The sequence below is a fragment of the Tyto alba genome, unplaced genomic scaffold (assembly GCF_018691265.1).
Source record: "Tyto alba isolate M040663 unplaced genomic scaffold, T.alba_DEE_v4.0 Super-Scaffold_9, whole genome shotgun sequence".
NCBI classification, from domain to species: Eukaryota; Metazoa; Chordata; class Aves; order Strigiformes; family Tytonidae; genus Tyto; species Tyto alba.
In genome coordinates, this window is record NW_024881330.1 from 22006743 (window position 1) to 22025804 (window position 19062).

Consider the following 19062-nt stretch of genomic DNA (forward strand, 5'->3'; position numbering starts at 1 on the left):
CCCATTTGACTTTTTTTGGCCAAATTGAATTACAAATCACTTGAATAGATATGCTGCTTTTTTTTTTTTTTTTTTCCGGTACCCTTTTTTCTAATTTACCTAATTAGGAACAATTAATTATCATTTTTTTTTTCTGAATAATTTTGTCTTATATTCCTTAAAATAACTATCACATTAATGTTCTTTTATGACATATTCACCTTTTCTGTTCAATATTACTAACAAAAAGCCAGTGACTTCTTAAAGTCTTTGTACTACAGTTAGCAGCACCAATTATGTGCTTTCATGTCACTTGAGGAATAACCTGTCATAATCATCTGTAAAAGTATTAACTTAAAATACTAATCACATAGCACTCTGTAAGATTACAAAATATATCTGTATTACTCCTTGCTATAGGCAATTATGAAATAGGACCTAGCAATCATGCCTCTCTGATGTTTGAATTGATGATGAAACGTGCAGGTTTTCAACTTTGTGTGTAAGAAGCTGGAAGATTTTCAAAATGAAAGGTAAAACATGCTTTTCCTTTTGATTTTCTAACCTGAAGACAATAAGGTGGGAAAGATCAATATTTTTTTTAATGTCACAAACGCACTACCACAATTAATTCAGCAAAATTAACTACATGAGCCAACTATTGCCTGCAATTCTTTTTTACATCATTAAAATTCACAGGTGCTGCTATAGCTCTGCTCACTCTTTAGGAAGTTCCATTAGGCAAAACATTAGTCATGGTAAGATGTGCCTTTAAACACAGAGATCCCAATTTCATTCTAACACACATTGCCATTAACTTTGTTTGGGTTTTGTTTGTTTGTTTATTTGTCGGCTTGTTTTTTCACAAAAATGGCTGATGAAATTGAGAATAGACAAATAAAGTGCTAGTCTTTTGTTATGTTTCTGAATTGTACTGTATCTGATGGCAGCATTACGCTAATACTAAGCTGAAATCACCCATTTTTGTGCCTCAGCAGCAAAAATGACTGAATACACTGTTAGATTTTTTAAAAGATATTCGGCACCTAAAGAATGTATCAGTATAGTACATAAAAATAATAATATAAAAAAGGACAGCTAAGCTATTTGTCTTTTATATTGTACAATTTCTCATAGATTTTTCAGACTCCCTCTTGGCAATGATACTCTAACTTGATAGTTTTGTTGACCTTTTATGTACTATATATTTTGTAATGTATATCATGTAACCGGTGAATAAATGAGTAGGGAAATGCTCATCTGTGGGACTAGGTAAGTAATTTTGCTATTTACTTTAGTGAGCTACTATGCTGAAGTAATTCACACTGATGACTGTAGGCTACAGCTGTTTCTAATTCCAGTCAGATATTTACCTCTCTCTGTCCGGAGAGTAGTGGTCATCTATAACACGGTGTCTATCCATTCGGTTCAGGGTATTGTAATGTGCAGCAGTAGATCGAGTCCCTCGTGGTCCCTGATCCAGATTCCGACTAAGGATAAAAGATACCAGATTCTGAGTTCTGGGTGTGCCTGGACCACATCCCCTCACTGGTTTGTACAGACAATTATTAGCAAACATGGTGGTAATGAGATGTATTAGCTGACCTGTCTTGTATACTTGTATACTTTTACCCTCACATTATTTTAAATCTCATAGTAAAAATATTTTGTCCTACAGAAAAAGGTTCTAAGTCCATGATAAAGATATTTTTTTTTTTTTCTCTTGTTTTAATATTAGTTTACTCTGGAAATGAGAAGATAGCTTTCCCCGCACACACCCCCCATTAAAAAGGTTGATTTTAGGCAAAATTTCATTGGTCTTTCCAGACTAGTACCTTCAAGGAAAATTTCCTTTCTAGCTGAAACATACAATGTAAAGAATATTCCATAAGCTCTTCAGTTTGGCTATACTATAAAGATGTAAACTGTAGTAAGACAGAATGAGAATGTCTGGCTGTTACAGTAGAGTACAGCCTACTGAAAATATTGTCATCTGAATTAAACACCAGATGATTGTTTTTCACTGGAAGGTTTATTTTGTAATCTCACTAGCACAGAATCTGAAAAAGACATAACTGTTTATTTAGGCATAAATGGTACACATAGTGCAGGCTTCATTAAAGAGCACCAAACACCTTTACAGTTTTGTACTATTTTTACTCAGTTTAAACATTAATACCTACTGATACACACTAACTTAACTTTTTCTGCTCTGTAAAGCAAATCTACAAGAATAGGAAAATAAAAAGACAACAGTTAACTTTAATAATGATTGGATAATTAAAACATAGTTGTTTTGTATAGATCTGAAAATAACAATTTGCATGCCTCCCTCCACATAAATTCCAATTTTAGACAAATAAATTCTTCTGCCTCTTGTCCTTTCCTGCAGTCTTCTCTAAAGTGGGCCTCATTTTCTTTCACTTTTATACTACCCAGTTCCTGTGTCCTCCCTTGTCACTCTGTGTGCCTTTTTGGTACCTGTCATCCTTATCCTTTGTCATTTGCTAATCCTTGATCAGTGTTAACTTGTATGTGTATCCTTCACTGCTGCTGCCATGCTCTTGTTTATTTCTGCATATAAGTGCTATGAAGATGTTGCATTACACATAAACTTTTGCTTTCAGCTGTACTTCATATCTCATAAAGCATTTCTCCCCTCTGGCTTTCATGAAACCAAATATAAAGCCTACACTGGTTAGTAAGCTTTGTATTTGACACATTAAAAGTTAGTATAATTTTTCTCTTTCCTGAAATGTCTTCTCTGTACATGTTTTAATTGCCTTATTTATACCAAAATGATAGAAAATCCAGTGTAGCTTTTATGGCATTGGGCTCTTCCATGTATATTTGTACTCTAAAATGGACATTGACAGGGCTCCTCTGCTGTTCTTTGTTAACTTTTTTTACTTTTCCCAACAACCCATTCTCATTCCTCCTTTCTCAATTCTAGTTTCTGTCTGGCATTTTTCTTTATGTTCAGATTTTTAAAAATAAATAAATCTTGAGGTTTTTTCTGTCAAAAGTATTATCATCATACTTTATTCATCTCTTATTTTGACTGAAACATTTAAGCTTTCTCAAAATGTCATTTCTTTGCAAATCTTCCCAAAGATCTGAACTTTACTGTCTGTCCACACAATCAAAATTCCTGACTAAACTCTTATTACAAGCCTTAGTCCTGAAAACTCAGTACCATCCTGTCTGCTTAAATCACTTTCTGTAAGATTGTATTATCGGCTTATCATTCTAAATAAATAATTTCTTCTTTAAATTTCTGTATTATATCTGATTCTGACTCCATGCTGCTTTTTAACATCTACATAACTGTATTTCTTCTACTTCAAAGTGTTACTGTTATTTCAGTTCTGCTTCACTCTGCTAAGGATGCCTTTGTCAGCCAGATTTACTGCTTAACAGAAAATTACATCCTTTCTCCAATGAAATTTGTTCTATAAGAAAACTTGCTTTCACAACATCTGTCTTCACTCCTTTGGAGCTTTCTTGCAGTTGACAGAACACATACAGAACAACCAAATAACAGGTAAGCAGGTGAAAAGGTGTAATTACAGGTGGCAATGGTAGAGAATAATTAGCATCCTACTAGATTTGGCACACCATGTCAGCCTAGCCACTTTCTAGAGTCATCTCCATCTTGTTTTGTCAAATGCACAATCTTAGAAAAAGCTAAACGCAATGCTGTCCAGTGCCTGCCACAGTATAAACTCCATTCTGATGCACAGAGAGAATAACAGTCCATTAAATATATTAGCTGAAAACGTTACAAGAGCAGTAACAATTTCTTGTCAGCTACTATGCAATGTGGCTTTGGTGGAGCCTATTAAAATGCAGTAGAATGACTGGTTTCTAAGATATAAGAGCAACTTGCACTTCTGTGGCCCAAGAGCTCCTGCCTGCAGAGGCATCAATCATTAACTGGGAGATCTCTGGGTGTGCAGCATGCCTAGTGCAGTTAGAACGTGTCTACAGCAACACATGTATAACAAAAGCATCTAAATGTCTTGCAAATGTGATTAATAATGCTTATAGCTTTGCTGAGCACATGTGGATTTTCATCAGAACTAAAAAAGACATTTCTGTAACGCAATGATTATGCTTCTTTTCTACAAACTTTCAAGTTCTTGCAACTCAATTCTCTGGGCTCGACAAGTCCTCAAAGTAATTATTTGGTGTGTGGGCATGGAAATATTACATAAATAATGCATTTGATTGTGACATTGTAGGAAACAGCTGAAACATCTTCCTCTATAAATTCAAAATTGTATTTAAAAATTTAGCTTTAGGAAAGTCAAGAAGCAAGAAGCATCTCATACATGTAAAAACTGCAAAATTACAAGAAATGAAAAGAAGGTTTTTCAATGGTGTTAGACAAGTATTAATTACTAGTCTGGGTAAAAGTTCTGACCAAAATGCACACAGCACGCATGCACACACAAAACCACACACACATAAAGAGATTTTGTTCATATTTATGTCTATATCCAAGACAAATAACCCCAGGAGATTTAGCATAAGCAATTACTTAGAATTAAATCAGTATAGTAGAAATCAGAATAGGCTCCTCTGTGTCTGCTCTTTATGCCTCATTTAAAGTCAGGCTGTATTTACATATGGTTTTAGATTTCAAGTAGAAACTTACAGTTTCTGCCTGATAGCTCTCTGTGTTGATGTGGGATAATTTGGGATCCTAATAGCTCACTAATGGAAAAGGGTATCATTTAGTCTGTATCTGTTAGAGGAAATGGTAAGTAAACACGTAAGTAGAAGAATATGAAGTCAAGAGAATTTTAAGATAAGAAAAAAGATAAGAGAACTCAATAAGCAGAACTCAAGAGGATCAGAATGGTTCTAGAAGAAAGAGATAGACACATATGCCCGACAGGAAATATTGGATACCAGATCTTCAGTATTAAATGGGAATTGTGAACATTATGAGCAAAGAAGATCACTTCCCCTTTTATTCCAGCTGAGTTACACCAGCTGGAATCCTACCCATACATAGTGACAAAAATGCTGGAAAACAGTCTCCATTCCCCTTACATTTATCCTTCTGCCTCCTCATAAGAAAGCTTACCCATGCAGGAAAATTCTTAATTCTGGCTTAAACAATATATTCAATCAAGTAGTAGTCATTATCCAAAATGACTAGTTTTTGGAAGAAATGCCCTGAACTTTGTTTCACAAGATAAATAGTTATCAAAGGCCTTCTAAGATCAGGAGCTGACATTTTTCAGTATAAAATTGTATGTGCATTTATTTATTCTTTAAAAGTTTTAAAAAAATAAATAGTAGAAATCAAGCTACTACAGGCAGGAAGTATGACTCTCCCAGAACCTTCATTCTACACACACAAAAGGGTTGAAAACAGCCACTGAAAACTGAATGCTGAGAAAATGTCAAACCATCACATGCTATAAAACATGGCACCTTCTAAATAGCTCTTGAAAGTGAAAATCTGAAGAAATATTTTTCTTTCCTTAGATTGGAATGTACCAATTTTTGATGAAAAATAAGACATAATTAAATGAATTTTTGCACATTAGTATAATGCAAGGAAAACCATTATTTGCTTTACATAATTCCATCAGATTTAATTAATTCATTGCCATTTTGAAAGTGTGGAGATTCTTTCCAGTATTGTCACAGCATCAATATCACTTAAATTTATATACGTGCATAATTAAATAACGGTTTACCTTTGTGGGGGAGGGACACTGGGAGACCACGATCTAGTCCGTCCTATACTATCTCCACGGTGAGGAGACCCTGACCGAGAGCAATGATTAGATGACATAACTTGTTCTGGCACTGATAGCGTTGAACTTTGAAGATCTCTCCCATTATGTCGATAATCTAAAAAGAAATGCAAATATTAAATGAATCTGAAATTGCACTTTTTAATTTTCTACCATATCTGTAGTAGTTAGATTCATGATAAAAGATGGAATTTGATCAAGAATGTTATCATGTTGTCTTCTTGATTTTTGTAATAAAAAATACATACGTAAAGTTGAATCCTGTTGTTATGCTTAATTTAAGTACAGCTATAGTTCCTATAGTTATATTTTTAAAGTACAGAAATAAATTGCAATTCACCAAACTCAGGATTTATAATAATCAAAATATCCAAATTTACCAGTTACTTGTGGTCAATATGATGCATTAATGATAAAACTAATAAAATGGAATTCTTTCTTGATTAGTGCTATTTAAATTAAAATTGTATTGTAAGGATTGTGTAAAACATACTTCAAACAGAAAGGTCTACAATTAAAAACTAGTTCAAAGTTCAGTTTAAAGTTTTGGGAAAGGAAACTACTATGAGGTTAAATACAGACTTCGGGTACAAGAAAAATTTGAATTTCAAACACAATTAAAATAACAATGAATCAATGACTCCAGAGTCCACTCTCAGTTCTGAACTTAAACAACATGATTCCTTCACAAATATACAAGCTAAGGCCACTCAGACACCGGTTTACATCCTGAATCTAATCTTGAATTAGGATAACAGAAGGCATAAATGGTCTAATCAAAAGCCTTCACAGTTACAATAGATTAAAAGGCTACCACATGGATGTTTTACATAGACTTTTAATAAAAATCTTTTTAAAATCTGGATGTATTGAAGTGAGTGTTTGCATCTAACTGAAAAAGTTGAATTCACTATCCCTGGGTACAATATTCTCTGCGAAAAAAAGATGCCAGATATACAGTAATTTCAAAGAAGTTTGTCCTGGGTTGAGTTTCCACAAATTTTGTGAGGATCAAATTAATATATGATGATAAGAAATGGAAGAACTGCAAATCTTAATCTGATTATAATGTTTTGCAGAAATAGGTCTTCAGACAGTTCCTGGTGGTTATGACAACTGATATAACTGACTTTTTGTTCTGAAAACAGTAACCACGTAAAGAATATTTTGAGATATCGACCTGGCACTGGAAAAATTCTGGCTCATAGTACTGTAGTTCTTTTCCCATGACAATCTTCCGAGAGTCCAATAGTATTTGCTCTTCTTCTCCAGAGTGTTCTTAGTTTTATTCCTAGAAAATGTTTAGTAAGCACCTAAGCAAAGCCTCATTAATTCGGTTCATTTTATGGTTCCAAGCATGTCCAATACTTCCAAGTATTCATATTCATTGTACAGCCTTAGGACCAAGATATATACGAACCACTCTGATTCATAAATAACTTATTTCTCCTATGTTTAGGTGTAAGATGCTTTGTCTGTGTCGATGTGTGTGTACTTAAAGGGGAAAAATAGCACATCGTCAATACATTACATTACATTAATATAACAATGTGGAGAATCAGAGAGTCTCTCCTCACTTCAAAGCAATCAAACCTGTAGTCTCAACTGAGAGTCAGTAATGAACTACACACTTTTTTCCCATGTATAAACTGATTATTATAGACACGTACACTTATCAGCATCCCATGTACACTTATTAGCATACAAACTGATAAAGCATATTAAGGACCAGTGCAACACAGTTCTGGGTGAAATCATCACAAGAGAGATGGGGATTTCTACCTGTGTTTGAACTGTTGTTCACTAATCAGTACAGTATAGAAGATGTCTGAATAAAGTTTTTGCAAGTCAGACTGGAAATCAGTAGACTGCAATTCTGCAATTGTTCAACCAAAAGAGAAAGACCTAAAGTAATAGCTCAAAGCTCATTAATGTTAAAATAAAAAATAAAAACAAATGTAAAAAAGCAGTAACAAATTTCTTAATTAAGTAAATCCATGAGATATTTGCCAGTTTTATACACTAAACAAATGTCCTCAATACAAAAATAATTCAGAGAGAACTACTTATTGGTAAAACCAGCATTTCTACAGAAAGCAGGGAGAGGACATATGAGATATTTTAATTTGCCTGGAATCTGGAAGAACATGAAATGCACTGCAGAGCACAGAGAGGCAAGAAGATCAAGGGGATCATTCTGGAGGTTCTCTGAATACTCTGGTCAAGATATCACCAAAAGAAAAATTCTACAGGTAAGAAATAAGCAACCAAGGGAATACAAAAGACCTGTGAGGAGCTTTGTAGGCCACTATCTGCTACCCCAGAGAGCAAAAGAGCTATAAGCAATTCTGAGAGTTAAGACCACCAGTGAGAGCTCTGCAGACTGCTTTTGGATAGGCTGGAAGTTATTTTCTCTATTCTTAAGTGTTACTTTTTATATTTTACTGAATTTAATTTATGGAATATATCAGTAAGACAACAAGCTATGTGCTTCACTGAACTGATTAAAAGGCATTGTGTACAGAGTAAGAAATGTACTGAAACAACCAGCAATTATTATGCTATATCATACCATATACTGAAATAAAACAATACGCCAAATCTGTATTTTCTGCAAATAAGCCCAGCTGAAATTGGGATAATTTAGAAAGTCTTGTATTTTCACCATGACAATAGGTGATTAATTGCAAACAGCATCCTTACAATGCAAACCACAGCTTTTCTAATTTCACAGTGAACAACTTATGCCAACAATGTTCAATATTTTCTTTAAAAAACTGAAAAATCTGGGAAAGGGTATATCAGTTATTTTTGCTGATTATATTAATTGAAAAGTATTGTAAAGAGCAAGTGGAAATAAACAAATTTCTAAAGTAGTCTTAAAATGGCAGAAAGGTTTTAACCCTTAAAAGACAAGTTGATACATTTGGTAAAAACAGAAAGTTATCTCCAGCAAGGTATAATCTGAAAACACATTGTATTGGGTTTGTGTGGAAAGGCTTTGGTAGCAGGCAGCTACAAGGGCAGCTTCTGTGAGAAGCTGCTAGAAGTTTCCACCGTATCCAATAGAGCCAATGCCAAAAGGCTCCAAGATAAAGCCGCCGCTGGCCAAGGCCAAGCCCATCAGTGACGGTGGTAGCACCTCTGGAAAAATGTATTTAAGAAGATGAAAAAACAGCAGTTGCAGCTGGAGAGAAGAGTGAGAATATGTGAGAGAAAAACCTCTCCAGACCCCAAGGTCAATGAAGAAAGATGGGGAGGAGGTGCACCCAAAGGAGGGTGGGACACTGTGAGAAGCCCGTGCTGGAGCAGGGTCCTTCAGCACTTGTGGACCCATGGAGAGAGAAGCTCACGCTGGAGCAGATTTGCTGGCAGGACTGGTGACCCTGTGGGGGACCCACACTCGAACAGTCTATTCCTGAAGTACTGCACCCTGTGGAAGGGACCCACGCTGGAACAGTTCATGAAGAACTGCAGCCTGTGGGAAGGACTCATGTTGGAGAAGTTTGTCTCCTGTGGGAAGGACCCCACGCTGGAGCAGGGGAAGAGTGTGAGGATTCCTCCCCCTGAGGGGGAAGGAGCAGCAGAGACAATGTTTGATGAACTGACTGCAACCCCAATTCCCCATCCCCTTGTGCTGCCTGGAGGGAGGAGTTAGAGAAATCAGGAGTGAAGTTGAGCCTGGGAATAAGGGAGGTGTGGGAGAAAGGTATTTTAAGATTTAGTTTTTATTTCTCATTACCCTACTCTGATTTGATTAGTAATAAACTAAATTAATATCCCCAAGTTGAGTCTGTTTTGCCCATGACAGTAATTGGTGAGTGATCTCTCCCTGTCCTTGTCCTGATCCATGAACCTTTTGATATATTTTCTGTCCCCTATCCAGGTGAGAAGGGGAGTGATAAAGTAGCTTTGGTGGCAACTTGGCATCCAGCCAGGGTCAACCCACCACACATGTGAATAGCAAGTTATTATGAACTTATATATAATGAAATGAAAAACATAATTTACTGTACAAGTACATATGACAGAGTACTGTATATTATTATCCTAATAATCCCTATCTATAGATATAAAAAACGCAGACATGGCTTTTAGTATTCTGCATACATAGGGAGCATCTGTAGCATTTGGAGATGAAAAACATGATGAAGAGCAGCAATATGAAGAAATGGGAAAATCCTTTAAAAATAATCTAACATTTAAATCAGCAGTTTTATACAATATTTGGTATGTACAGACCGTGAAGTACAAGGGGAATGAGCAATAGCATAAGGTATTCTACCTGAATGAACATAGTGAAGGGTAAGGAATTCAAATATTAAAACACAAACCAAAACCTACTCTATCTAAAAAGTTCCAAGAAGTAAGAACTGGTAAATCAAAATAATTTAATTTATTAAATCTGTATACATAAGCAAATTCATTACTTTGAAGGAAGAAACCTCCTCCAGCTCTAACTTGTTATTGTAATTGACCACTTGCACATTATTTTTGCAATAAATCAAAATATACGACTATCTAATTAAATTGTCAAGTATAAGCCTGATCAAAAAATGTTTTACATTAAATTGGAAGCAGACATGCAAGGCTTTCTGGTAACTAACACATGTAGTGCTTCCTTATAACAGAGAGGCAGAAACTATCACCACTCCTAATAATTTTGCATTAACAAAACTAGATATGTTAAGCCATGTCTGAAGAAACAGATTAATATTCTCTATGTTTTGTTGCCAGAAAAAAAACTTTGAAATTTATAATTAATTCACTTAAACCAAAGCCTACTACATTTACAAACTTCTCTTTTTGCCAACAGGTCACACATTGAGAAGTACCAGCTTCAGTAGGGCAACCCACTAACATGAGTCAATTCCAGATTCATCCTTCAGTTTTGTAGAGTTAATGTAGCTCTCTGCCTTATTTCACACTATGTATTTTTACTAGCTAGGAGTCAAAGCAACATAGAATGTATCTCATACTGAAAATAGCCACATCAGATTTTCACAGAACACAAGTTTCTGTGGACGTCTGTAGGATTTAATACTTTTATTCAATAAAGATGTCCATTCTATAAAGTTGCAATACCAGAAAATACTAACATGTTTAATGTGGAGAGAAAAGAGTTTCAGGATACATCCAGTAAGGTTCTTAAGTCTCTTGGGTATGGTCATTATCATTCCAATACTACAGCCAGAACAAAATCTAAGCTGTAAAGGAAAATATTTAAGCTGTACGAATGCATGATGAAAATCAAGTATTTCAGAAAATGATCCAAAACCTTCATGTTGTTTACACATGAAGGTTTTGGACGTTACCCATGTAGATACAGCTCACAGAGGATGCCAAGTTTTGAACATAGTTGCCAAAATCAAGGATGCAAGGAAGATGCTTCCACCCACTCGTGAATCAAGCCCTGCATTTTCTTCTGACATAATGTATCTTATAGTATTTTTAAAAATAATTGAATAGGAATAAGGTGAAAACTGTTTATTTCCTGGGAATCTAAGAAAACTGCTAGGTTTATGTAGGAGCTAGCTGACTAGTCACTCAGACTATGCCAGTTTTGAGAAACACATTCAGAGAAAAAAAGTATAATCATGTACAAAATTTTCACATCCAAAGGGTAAGAGCTTAGCAAGTTTCTTGATCAGTTTTGGACTTAAACAAGTCTGCCTAAAGGCAACTGTGGCAGATCAAATAGTACAGTACAGTACCTGTCTTGAAGGCTCTTGGTCCCAGTATATCACAGTTTAATGATTCATTGGTCTTCAAATGTTTGTACTTATTTATAAACAAGCATTCCTCACTTATAATAGTGGAGAAATTTTTAAAAATATTAGCTTTTTATTAAAAATGTCATTTGTTTATTGCTTTATTTACTGTTTCATTTTTAGATTAAATTCAGATTTCCAAGTTTCAGGGCCAGTGTAATGTTCATTTTACTTTCTGAACCTAGAGATCAAAATAGTATAGTTAAAAGAAAAGTATAGTTAATTATATCTTATCTTTTTTTAGCATGACCACTACTGTTCCAGAATGAAACAGCTGTTTGTGCTTGAATCACAGAGACAGCACATATTGTGTGCCCAGCCAGTGGGATCCACCATGTCTTTATGCCACCTATGCACTGATTTTTTTTCTCCACCTGAAAAGAGATCAAAAAGTTAGCACACACTAGAGTCTACCTTGAGACTTCAACTGGTATGGGACTTCAACCTAAAATTTAGAAGGTATAAGAGACCACCTTGGATACAGTGGGGTATGGCAGGAATGTAAAAAGTACTTAAGCAATTGTTTAAGCATGAGCTTCACAAGATGAAGTATCTTCAGACTCTGCTGATACCGAAATAATTGGTTCAAACATCTTTCACTTGAATTTCAATGGCTTTGTTGCAATTACTGGTTATCAAATAAAATACTTCTGTATATAAGAAATTTGTGCCTTTCAGTGACTCACGAGTTACAGAAGAAAGAGAAGCCATCTGTGATTACCCTGCAGCCACAGGAGACGCAGAGAGAGCAATGGGCCAGCTCCTCAGTTACAAAGCTTCACGAAGATGACAGTAACACAAAGCTTACATGGGAGGCTTAACAATAAGCCCAGCACCAATCCATACACCCCAGAAGTGGCCAACACTGTAATAAATACGTTTAGCAATCACTGCTTGAGTTCTTCTAAATCCCAAAAAGACTTTAAAGCTGTTATTGATGATTCAATGACCATGGGATATGAAGTGGTAACTTTGATACTCCTAACATGAGAACTGAATTCTCTCTAGAACATGGCTGTCTTTGCTTGCCCAGGAGTTGAAACATTAATCTCTCTCTCAAGACAGGTGACATTCCAAAAATTATGGTGACATTCTCAACAGAAAAAGGTATGATTTAACTTCTAATTTCAAAAATATTCCATGCCTTGGAAATAAGGTTAGAGAAAGAGAGTAAAAATATTTTCTTGTGGAAAGAAGTTTTAGACAGTAAAAACAGGTCATAAGTGAAACTTGACCAAGGAACTGCTACTGCGCAAAGCAAGTATTTATTTATAGCAGTAGTAAAAATAGGATAAACATTGGAATCTGCTTGCAGCTATAAATATTAAGTCATTACCACAGAATCAAAGGGTCCATAACTATGGCAAGCCTCTTAAATCAATATACAGAGCACACAAAACCTGATAATCAGTATAGAGATAATTAGCAATAAACAACTGTGAGCTGCAGTCACTTAAAAGATGGGCACATGACAAAGGTATCTGCAGTGCCACCACCTTCTTTTTATGGGAGGGTTTCATTAAAGACTATGATACACATCAAATGAGAGATTTTACAAGGCATACTAAAGATAGCTTCCTCTGAGCTGGTTTTAATTTTATCTGTTCTAAGAGAGAATATTAACACATTTGACTTAAAGTATTCATGCACACAGTATGGCTTTACTGTATTAATACTATGCTACGTAGGCTACATATTCAGTAAATACTAATTAATTAATTAATTGTTATCAAATTCTGCTGTTTTCAGTCACAAAATTACAGAAAACCACAAATGTCCAAATATGAGGCTCACATCAATGGCACTAAAACAACCTTAACAAAAATCCTGAAAGGTACTAATGAAGCTTTTAAGTTAGATGTCTTGCTGCTTGATTGACTTGAGAGAAACTCTTTGTATGAAAATTGTTCTAGAAAAACAATATTAGAATCGCCATTCATCACAGGCAAAATAATTGACTTGTTTCAGACACTGATACTGTGGCATTTTCTCCACTTTAACATCTGTACTTGATTGAGGTGTCAAGCTTTGTCTTTATCAGATATTTAATTTTTAACACTCACTGTGGTTTGGCTTAGAACAAGCACTAATTAAAAACAATTACATAATCAAACTGCCAGAAATGCTTAACATACCAAGATTTCGCATATGGGCACTTTGGAGACAATTCAGTTCTTTTATACAAATGTGCTCAGCTTCTATGGTGATTTGAACATCTAAATGCAGAACGTGGATGTCCTCTGAAAAACTGCTGACAGTAACTGACCAAATAAATTGAATTATTAATATCTGAATACTCTAAAAATTGGAGATCCATTATGCATAGTCTCGGAGATTTTTTTTTTACATCAAAATATTCTACAAATATGAGAAGAATGAATACATAGTGAATGGAACCAGTGGGAACAATAAGAACAACTGGTTACTTGCCGCATAGCAACTCAGTTCCTCAAGAGGTGTTTTTAGCTCTACTGCACTAATGGTATGTATGGGCCCATCATATTTGAGACAATTCTTTTGATTGGTAGCACATGAAGAGCTGACACACTAATAAACCAGAGCTAACTGAGTTTTCAGTTCTATCCTTACACCCAGTATGACATACAAAGCTTGAAAAAAAAAAAAAAACAAAACAAACTATATAGATGTTTCTTCTTATTTAAGTATACACTCAAGTATATTTTCTGCTGTCCAGCAAGACCCTCCAAATTAGCCTTGTCTTGACACTGTCAATTGGAATTTACCAGTCCTTTCATGGATCATTTTCTTCTTAGAAGTGCTGGTCACCACATTCGCAACTCATCCCAAGTAGGCTTTGCCTTACGTGAGAAGTATCCACCAAGAGAGTCCCTGATAGGAACGCAACTTCCTTGCAGCTTTCCATTAGCTATTAGATGCTTTTGTCACTCTGTAGATACTCGGACTGTGGCAGAACATGAACTAACACTTTGAGTTCATATTTGCTTAACTTTACTCAAAGAAGTGTATGCTACTAATAATTACCAATAATCTGAAAATAGAACTTAAATTAAATTACATCTTTACTTTCAAAGTGGAGTGATTTAAAAGTATTAAACTAGTGTTTAAAAAAACATATTATTTGAGAGAATTCGGATGTTTGAAGAAATGCTTTGTCAGCGGAGGAAATGATACTAAAGACATTTTTCTGAAAACAGTAGAAGTATTACTAAACTTTGCCTTTGATACATTAAGAATTAAACTAAAATACATGGAAAAGCTTGAAGAATTATAATAAAAATTCTTGTGTTAAGAACTGTAGGCATAAAGTTGCAAATAATATACAACTCATTTGTTTAAAGACAAGGAAAATGGTTAAAGACCCCTTCACCTAAGGGGTCAGTGTAAGACCTGTTTTAGCATGGCTTGAATTTCACTTCCAATTTTGGGGGAATTTTTGAGACACATAGATACTAAGCTATTTTTCACTCAAGGAAGAACCCTGGGGTAAAAGTCATCCACTCTATGTACTAATGCTGTAAGATGTCTTTCAATAGGCAGTTGATTTCAAGCTGTAACCAAAGTATTTGTGTGTCCTGTATCTGCTTTGAGCAGCAATCATCAACAGGTATAGAAATTCAGTTCACATTATGAGCAAGTAGAGAGAAGGACTTTTGTTTCCTCTGCAGGGAAGGCTGCAAAATGACAGTGAAAGAATTGTTTTGAACAAAGGACTCCTCAGGTGTTTTGAGAAGTGAAACAAAAATGAATAATTGCTTTTCATTCTTCAAAAACTGAATCATTTTTGTAAGTTCAATAATAATGTCTTCAATGGTTGTTACCATTTTTTATAAACTACTTGGCTCTAACTATCCTCTGAATAAATATCTTATTTGTATTCTTATCTGCTCCTGAAACATCTTGCTATATTTTGCATAATGATAACAATTATAAATGTTTTTCTTCTCAAGGATGCAGTCTGCATTCTTTTACTTGCAAAAGCTCGTCTCTACAGAGACTTGCAATTCAGTTTATGCAGAATTCACTGCCTTACATTCTTTCAAGATTCATATGCTGAAGCATATTTCAAATTACAAGAGTTTCATAAAAAGATGTAGTGATGAGATTGGTGTATAATTGAATTTTAAACATCAGTATCTCACTTAATATTTAAGTCTTACAATGATAGGTGAGACATTTTATGATTAAATGGTCTTGACAATCCATGTCTCTCTGTTCCCAAAGCCAGACTCAGTAAGTTACAGTAGGTTCAACATATACTATGAGGAAGCACCTGGAAAGAAAACTATTTAGAAATCAAAGTCCACATTCACGGAACTTTGTTAACTGTAATGCCTGTACACCGCTGGTCAATAGAAATAAAAAAATTAAAAAAAAAAAAGAAAAATTAATTCTTAATTTTCACTGAATTGTATTTACTATTATGCTAATTTAAATGGTGTTTTGTAAAGTGCTCAAGGATTTTTTAAAATCAATATAAAGATACTATATTGCTTTTGTCAATAAGCACGCAAGAGAATTCTAAGAGGCATGTGAAGATGCTGAAGTGCTCTCACACAGAATTGCTGGTGACAGACAACTTTATGAGGGCCAAAGCTTCTTGTTCAAGACAGAAAAATTAATGCTTTAAATGGTTTGAAGGCCATATACAAGGAATCTAAAAGACAAAACCAGAACTGCTAGTGCCTCTCCTTCCACCATCCTGCGCTATTAAATCCAGCAGATACAAAATAGAATAGATTCTGTTCTAGTGTTTTTGATCCCAAGATGAAATTAATGTATAGTGTATATGAGGAGAGCTATTTTAAAATCTTGTCAAAAATCACTTCTGCATACTTGTTTAAATACATCATATGTTATAAGCCTTTCTGACAGTACCTGGCATAGAATACGCACATAGCCACAAAAAAAAGCAATTTAAGTTTTTCAATTGGTTTATCGTTATTTTCTTTAAAATCTTTCCTGTTGACAGAAACAACACTCGTTTATTAGACTGAAGTTTATTAAGTGTGTCTAAGCAGGATAATATCCAAGCCACCAGAAGTGATAGCTTTTATGAATAATTTTTCCAAGAGATATCTGAAATTTTTGTAAAAATTAAAGAAAAGAATAGTATGGGAAATAAACATAATTTGAGCATTTTTATCATCAGGAAATTAAATCGGTGGATTAAAAGTACCACAGCAGTGACAAACAGCAACTGCAGATGTATCAAAAATAGTTAATGATGCAAAGAACTGTAGCCTGTAAAGTTCCCTCTGTTTCAGCAAATATGGTCCAACACAATCTTGTTTACAGATGTACGTTAAGATCTTCCATTGTTGGATTTCTACCTATCACCAGCTTATCCAAAGATGAAGTCAGTTGACCTTATGGGACCAATACCAGAGAAGCTGTATAAAAAGGTGTGGATAAAGAGAAAAATCTCAGCTTCAAGCACAAACACGGCAAAGCCAGACAGCATGAATCTTTCAATGAACTATGAACAAATATATAATGAGATCAAGGAAGGTCCATGGATTTCATAGAATCATAGAATGGTTTGGGTTGTAAGGGACCTTTAAAGTTCATCTAGTTCACTGTTCTGAATAAAAGTAAATGAAAGGGGAATCAAAAGAGAATTCTTGCTCTTCTTGAAGGTTTCTGGAGTTTAGTTCTCAGGTCCAATACTTTGAATACGCATTAATTTTATGGAAAGGATCACGGAGAGTAGCTGACAGATGTTAGCAAACATACTTGATGTGATACAGTATTTATATGGCAGAAGGAAAAAAAGCAAAGTGAAGTGTCATGTTAAATAAACCCTGAAAATACAAAATGAAAGAACGGGGGTAAGTAAGAGAGAAAGAAAACAGAGACAAATGGCTTAGTGCAAAGAAGGCATATATTTAAACCAAGATTGTGATGAGTCTGAAAATTAATAGAAGAACCTTAAGTGAGAGAAGGATGTGGATGATAAGACAAGGATAAATCAAAAGACTTGCAAATATAGTGACAGCAGCACAAAAAAGAAAGTCAATAAATAAATATTTCAAAACCAAAAGAACATCAAACTTTCCCAACCACAGAACCAGTTTGAATTAAAATGCAACTAAGGTGTAGAATTTTCAGCAGAAATCTGAAAGCTAGTAGATCCTAAAAGAACTAAAAGTACATCAAAAATTCAGGTAAGGGAAGTAGACTCGTTCACTGAAGTGTAAGACCACAATTTTGCAAGTTGTCAAAAGAGGAGTTTATGAAAGCATAAAATTGTAAATCCAGGTGTTTCACAAGAATCTCTCTGACATTCAAGAGGATAAAACTTCTGCAAAACTTGGTACCTTTTCCAGGACAATACAAAAATTTCGGTTTTAAAACAGTGCCATACTGGGCACTCTAGACATATATCCATCAAACCCCCTTTTTTCATCCCTTTATCATTAAACTCCAAAGTTAGGTTGATACATTTCTAATTTAACTAACCAACAGGAATATGAAAATCCTTCCCTTTGGAAGGATAGGCAATCTGAAAGCCTTAGTGACCAGTAAACACATACAGAAGGCTAGCCAAACTAAGACTGAAAGTACAGTAAGTAGGAACAAGGTACTTCTCAGGATCACTGCCTCTCTGGTTCCAATACTTCACACCACTCTGACTACATATCCTTCCTGATCTTTGACTGCAGTAAAGTAAACAGGGGAGTGGGAATATAAAAATGCCCTGAGTTTTCCTAAGTATCTTTCTAATCAAGGTAATAATCTGAAAACTGATCCCATTACTGTTTGAAGATAAATGATTTAAGAAAGATAGAAAATTTAGTGGTCTTGCATCCACAGCATTTACTGAATTCCTGGTAAAACTGCTGGAACCTTAGAGTAGAGCAAAACCTTTGAGCAGAGGTTAACAAAAATCTGAATGTTTACACAGAAAAGATAAAAAATATTCCTTTGGGGTAGAGTAAGCTTTACTGTGGAATATCTGCAAGGTTAGACAGTCCAAACACGAACAAGGACAACTTGTGCTTTAAAATGTCTGCTTTCTGGATATTCTAGTAAGAGACTTACAATGAAACACAGCCAATAAACATGCTAACAATATGACTTGCACTGTTTGTACTGCAAAGTCTGTATAATACTAAGTTAGATAAAAAAAAAAAGGCCTTCTTGATAAAATTTACATGTTGTTTAATAAAAGAAATCCATTATCCCATATTCCCAGCAAGAACAAGACGTATGCCAAGGGAACAGCAACATAGCAGGGTCAAAAATTAGGCAGAGCCTAAGAGAGAATCATGAAATATCTGGAAATACAGGGATGATTATGTAGACAACACAGAAATGCATCTGAGCTCAGACTGATAACAGTTTTCAAGAGAGCGTTGTGCAAACTCAAGTATTTAGGTAGCTCACATAATGTTTGGATTTATCAATACTTGGCTGCACTCTCCATCTTGCAATATCCAGGATTGCCTATTTTGCCTCCTTTTTTCCTCTATCTCCAGGCCCAGCTGTATTTCTCTGTTCCCTATATACCCTTCCTCAGCCTGCCAGCATCATGTACTATAACTGGTGCAAAA

General features: G+C 34.8%; 1 protein-coding gene across 50 annotated transcripts in view; it reads right to left on the reverse strand.

Annotated features, from left to right (window-relative positions):
* The window catches only part of RIMS2 (regulating synaptic membrane exocytosis 2), a 483921-nt gene that overhangs the window by 167753 nt on the left and 297106 nt on the right, over positions 1-19062 (reverse strand). For all 50 annotated transcript variants that reach the window (XM_042785735.1, XM_042785734.1, XM_042785736.1 and 47 more), the window contains 2 exons: positions 5697-5853; positions 1353-1469 (listed from right to left, as the gene is read on the reverse strand). In XM_042785735.1, coding sequence (XP_042641669.1) covers positions 1353-1469; positions 5697-5853 — 274 coding nt within the window. The remainder of the gene's footprint in view (positions 1-1352; positions 1470-5696; positions 5854-19062) is intronic.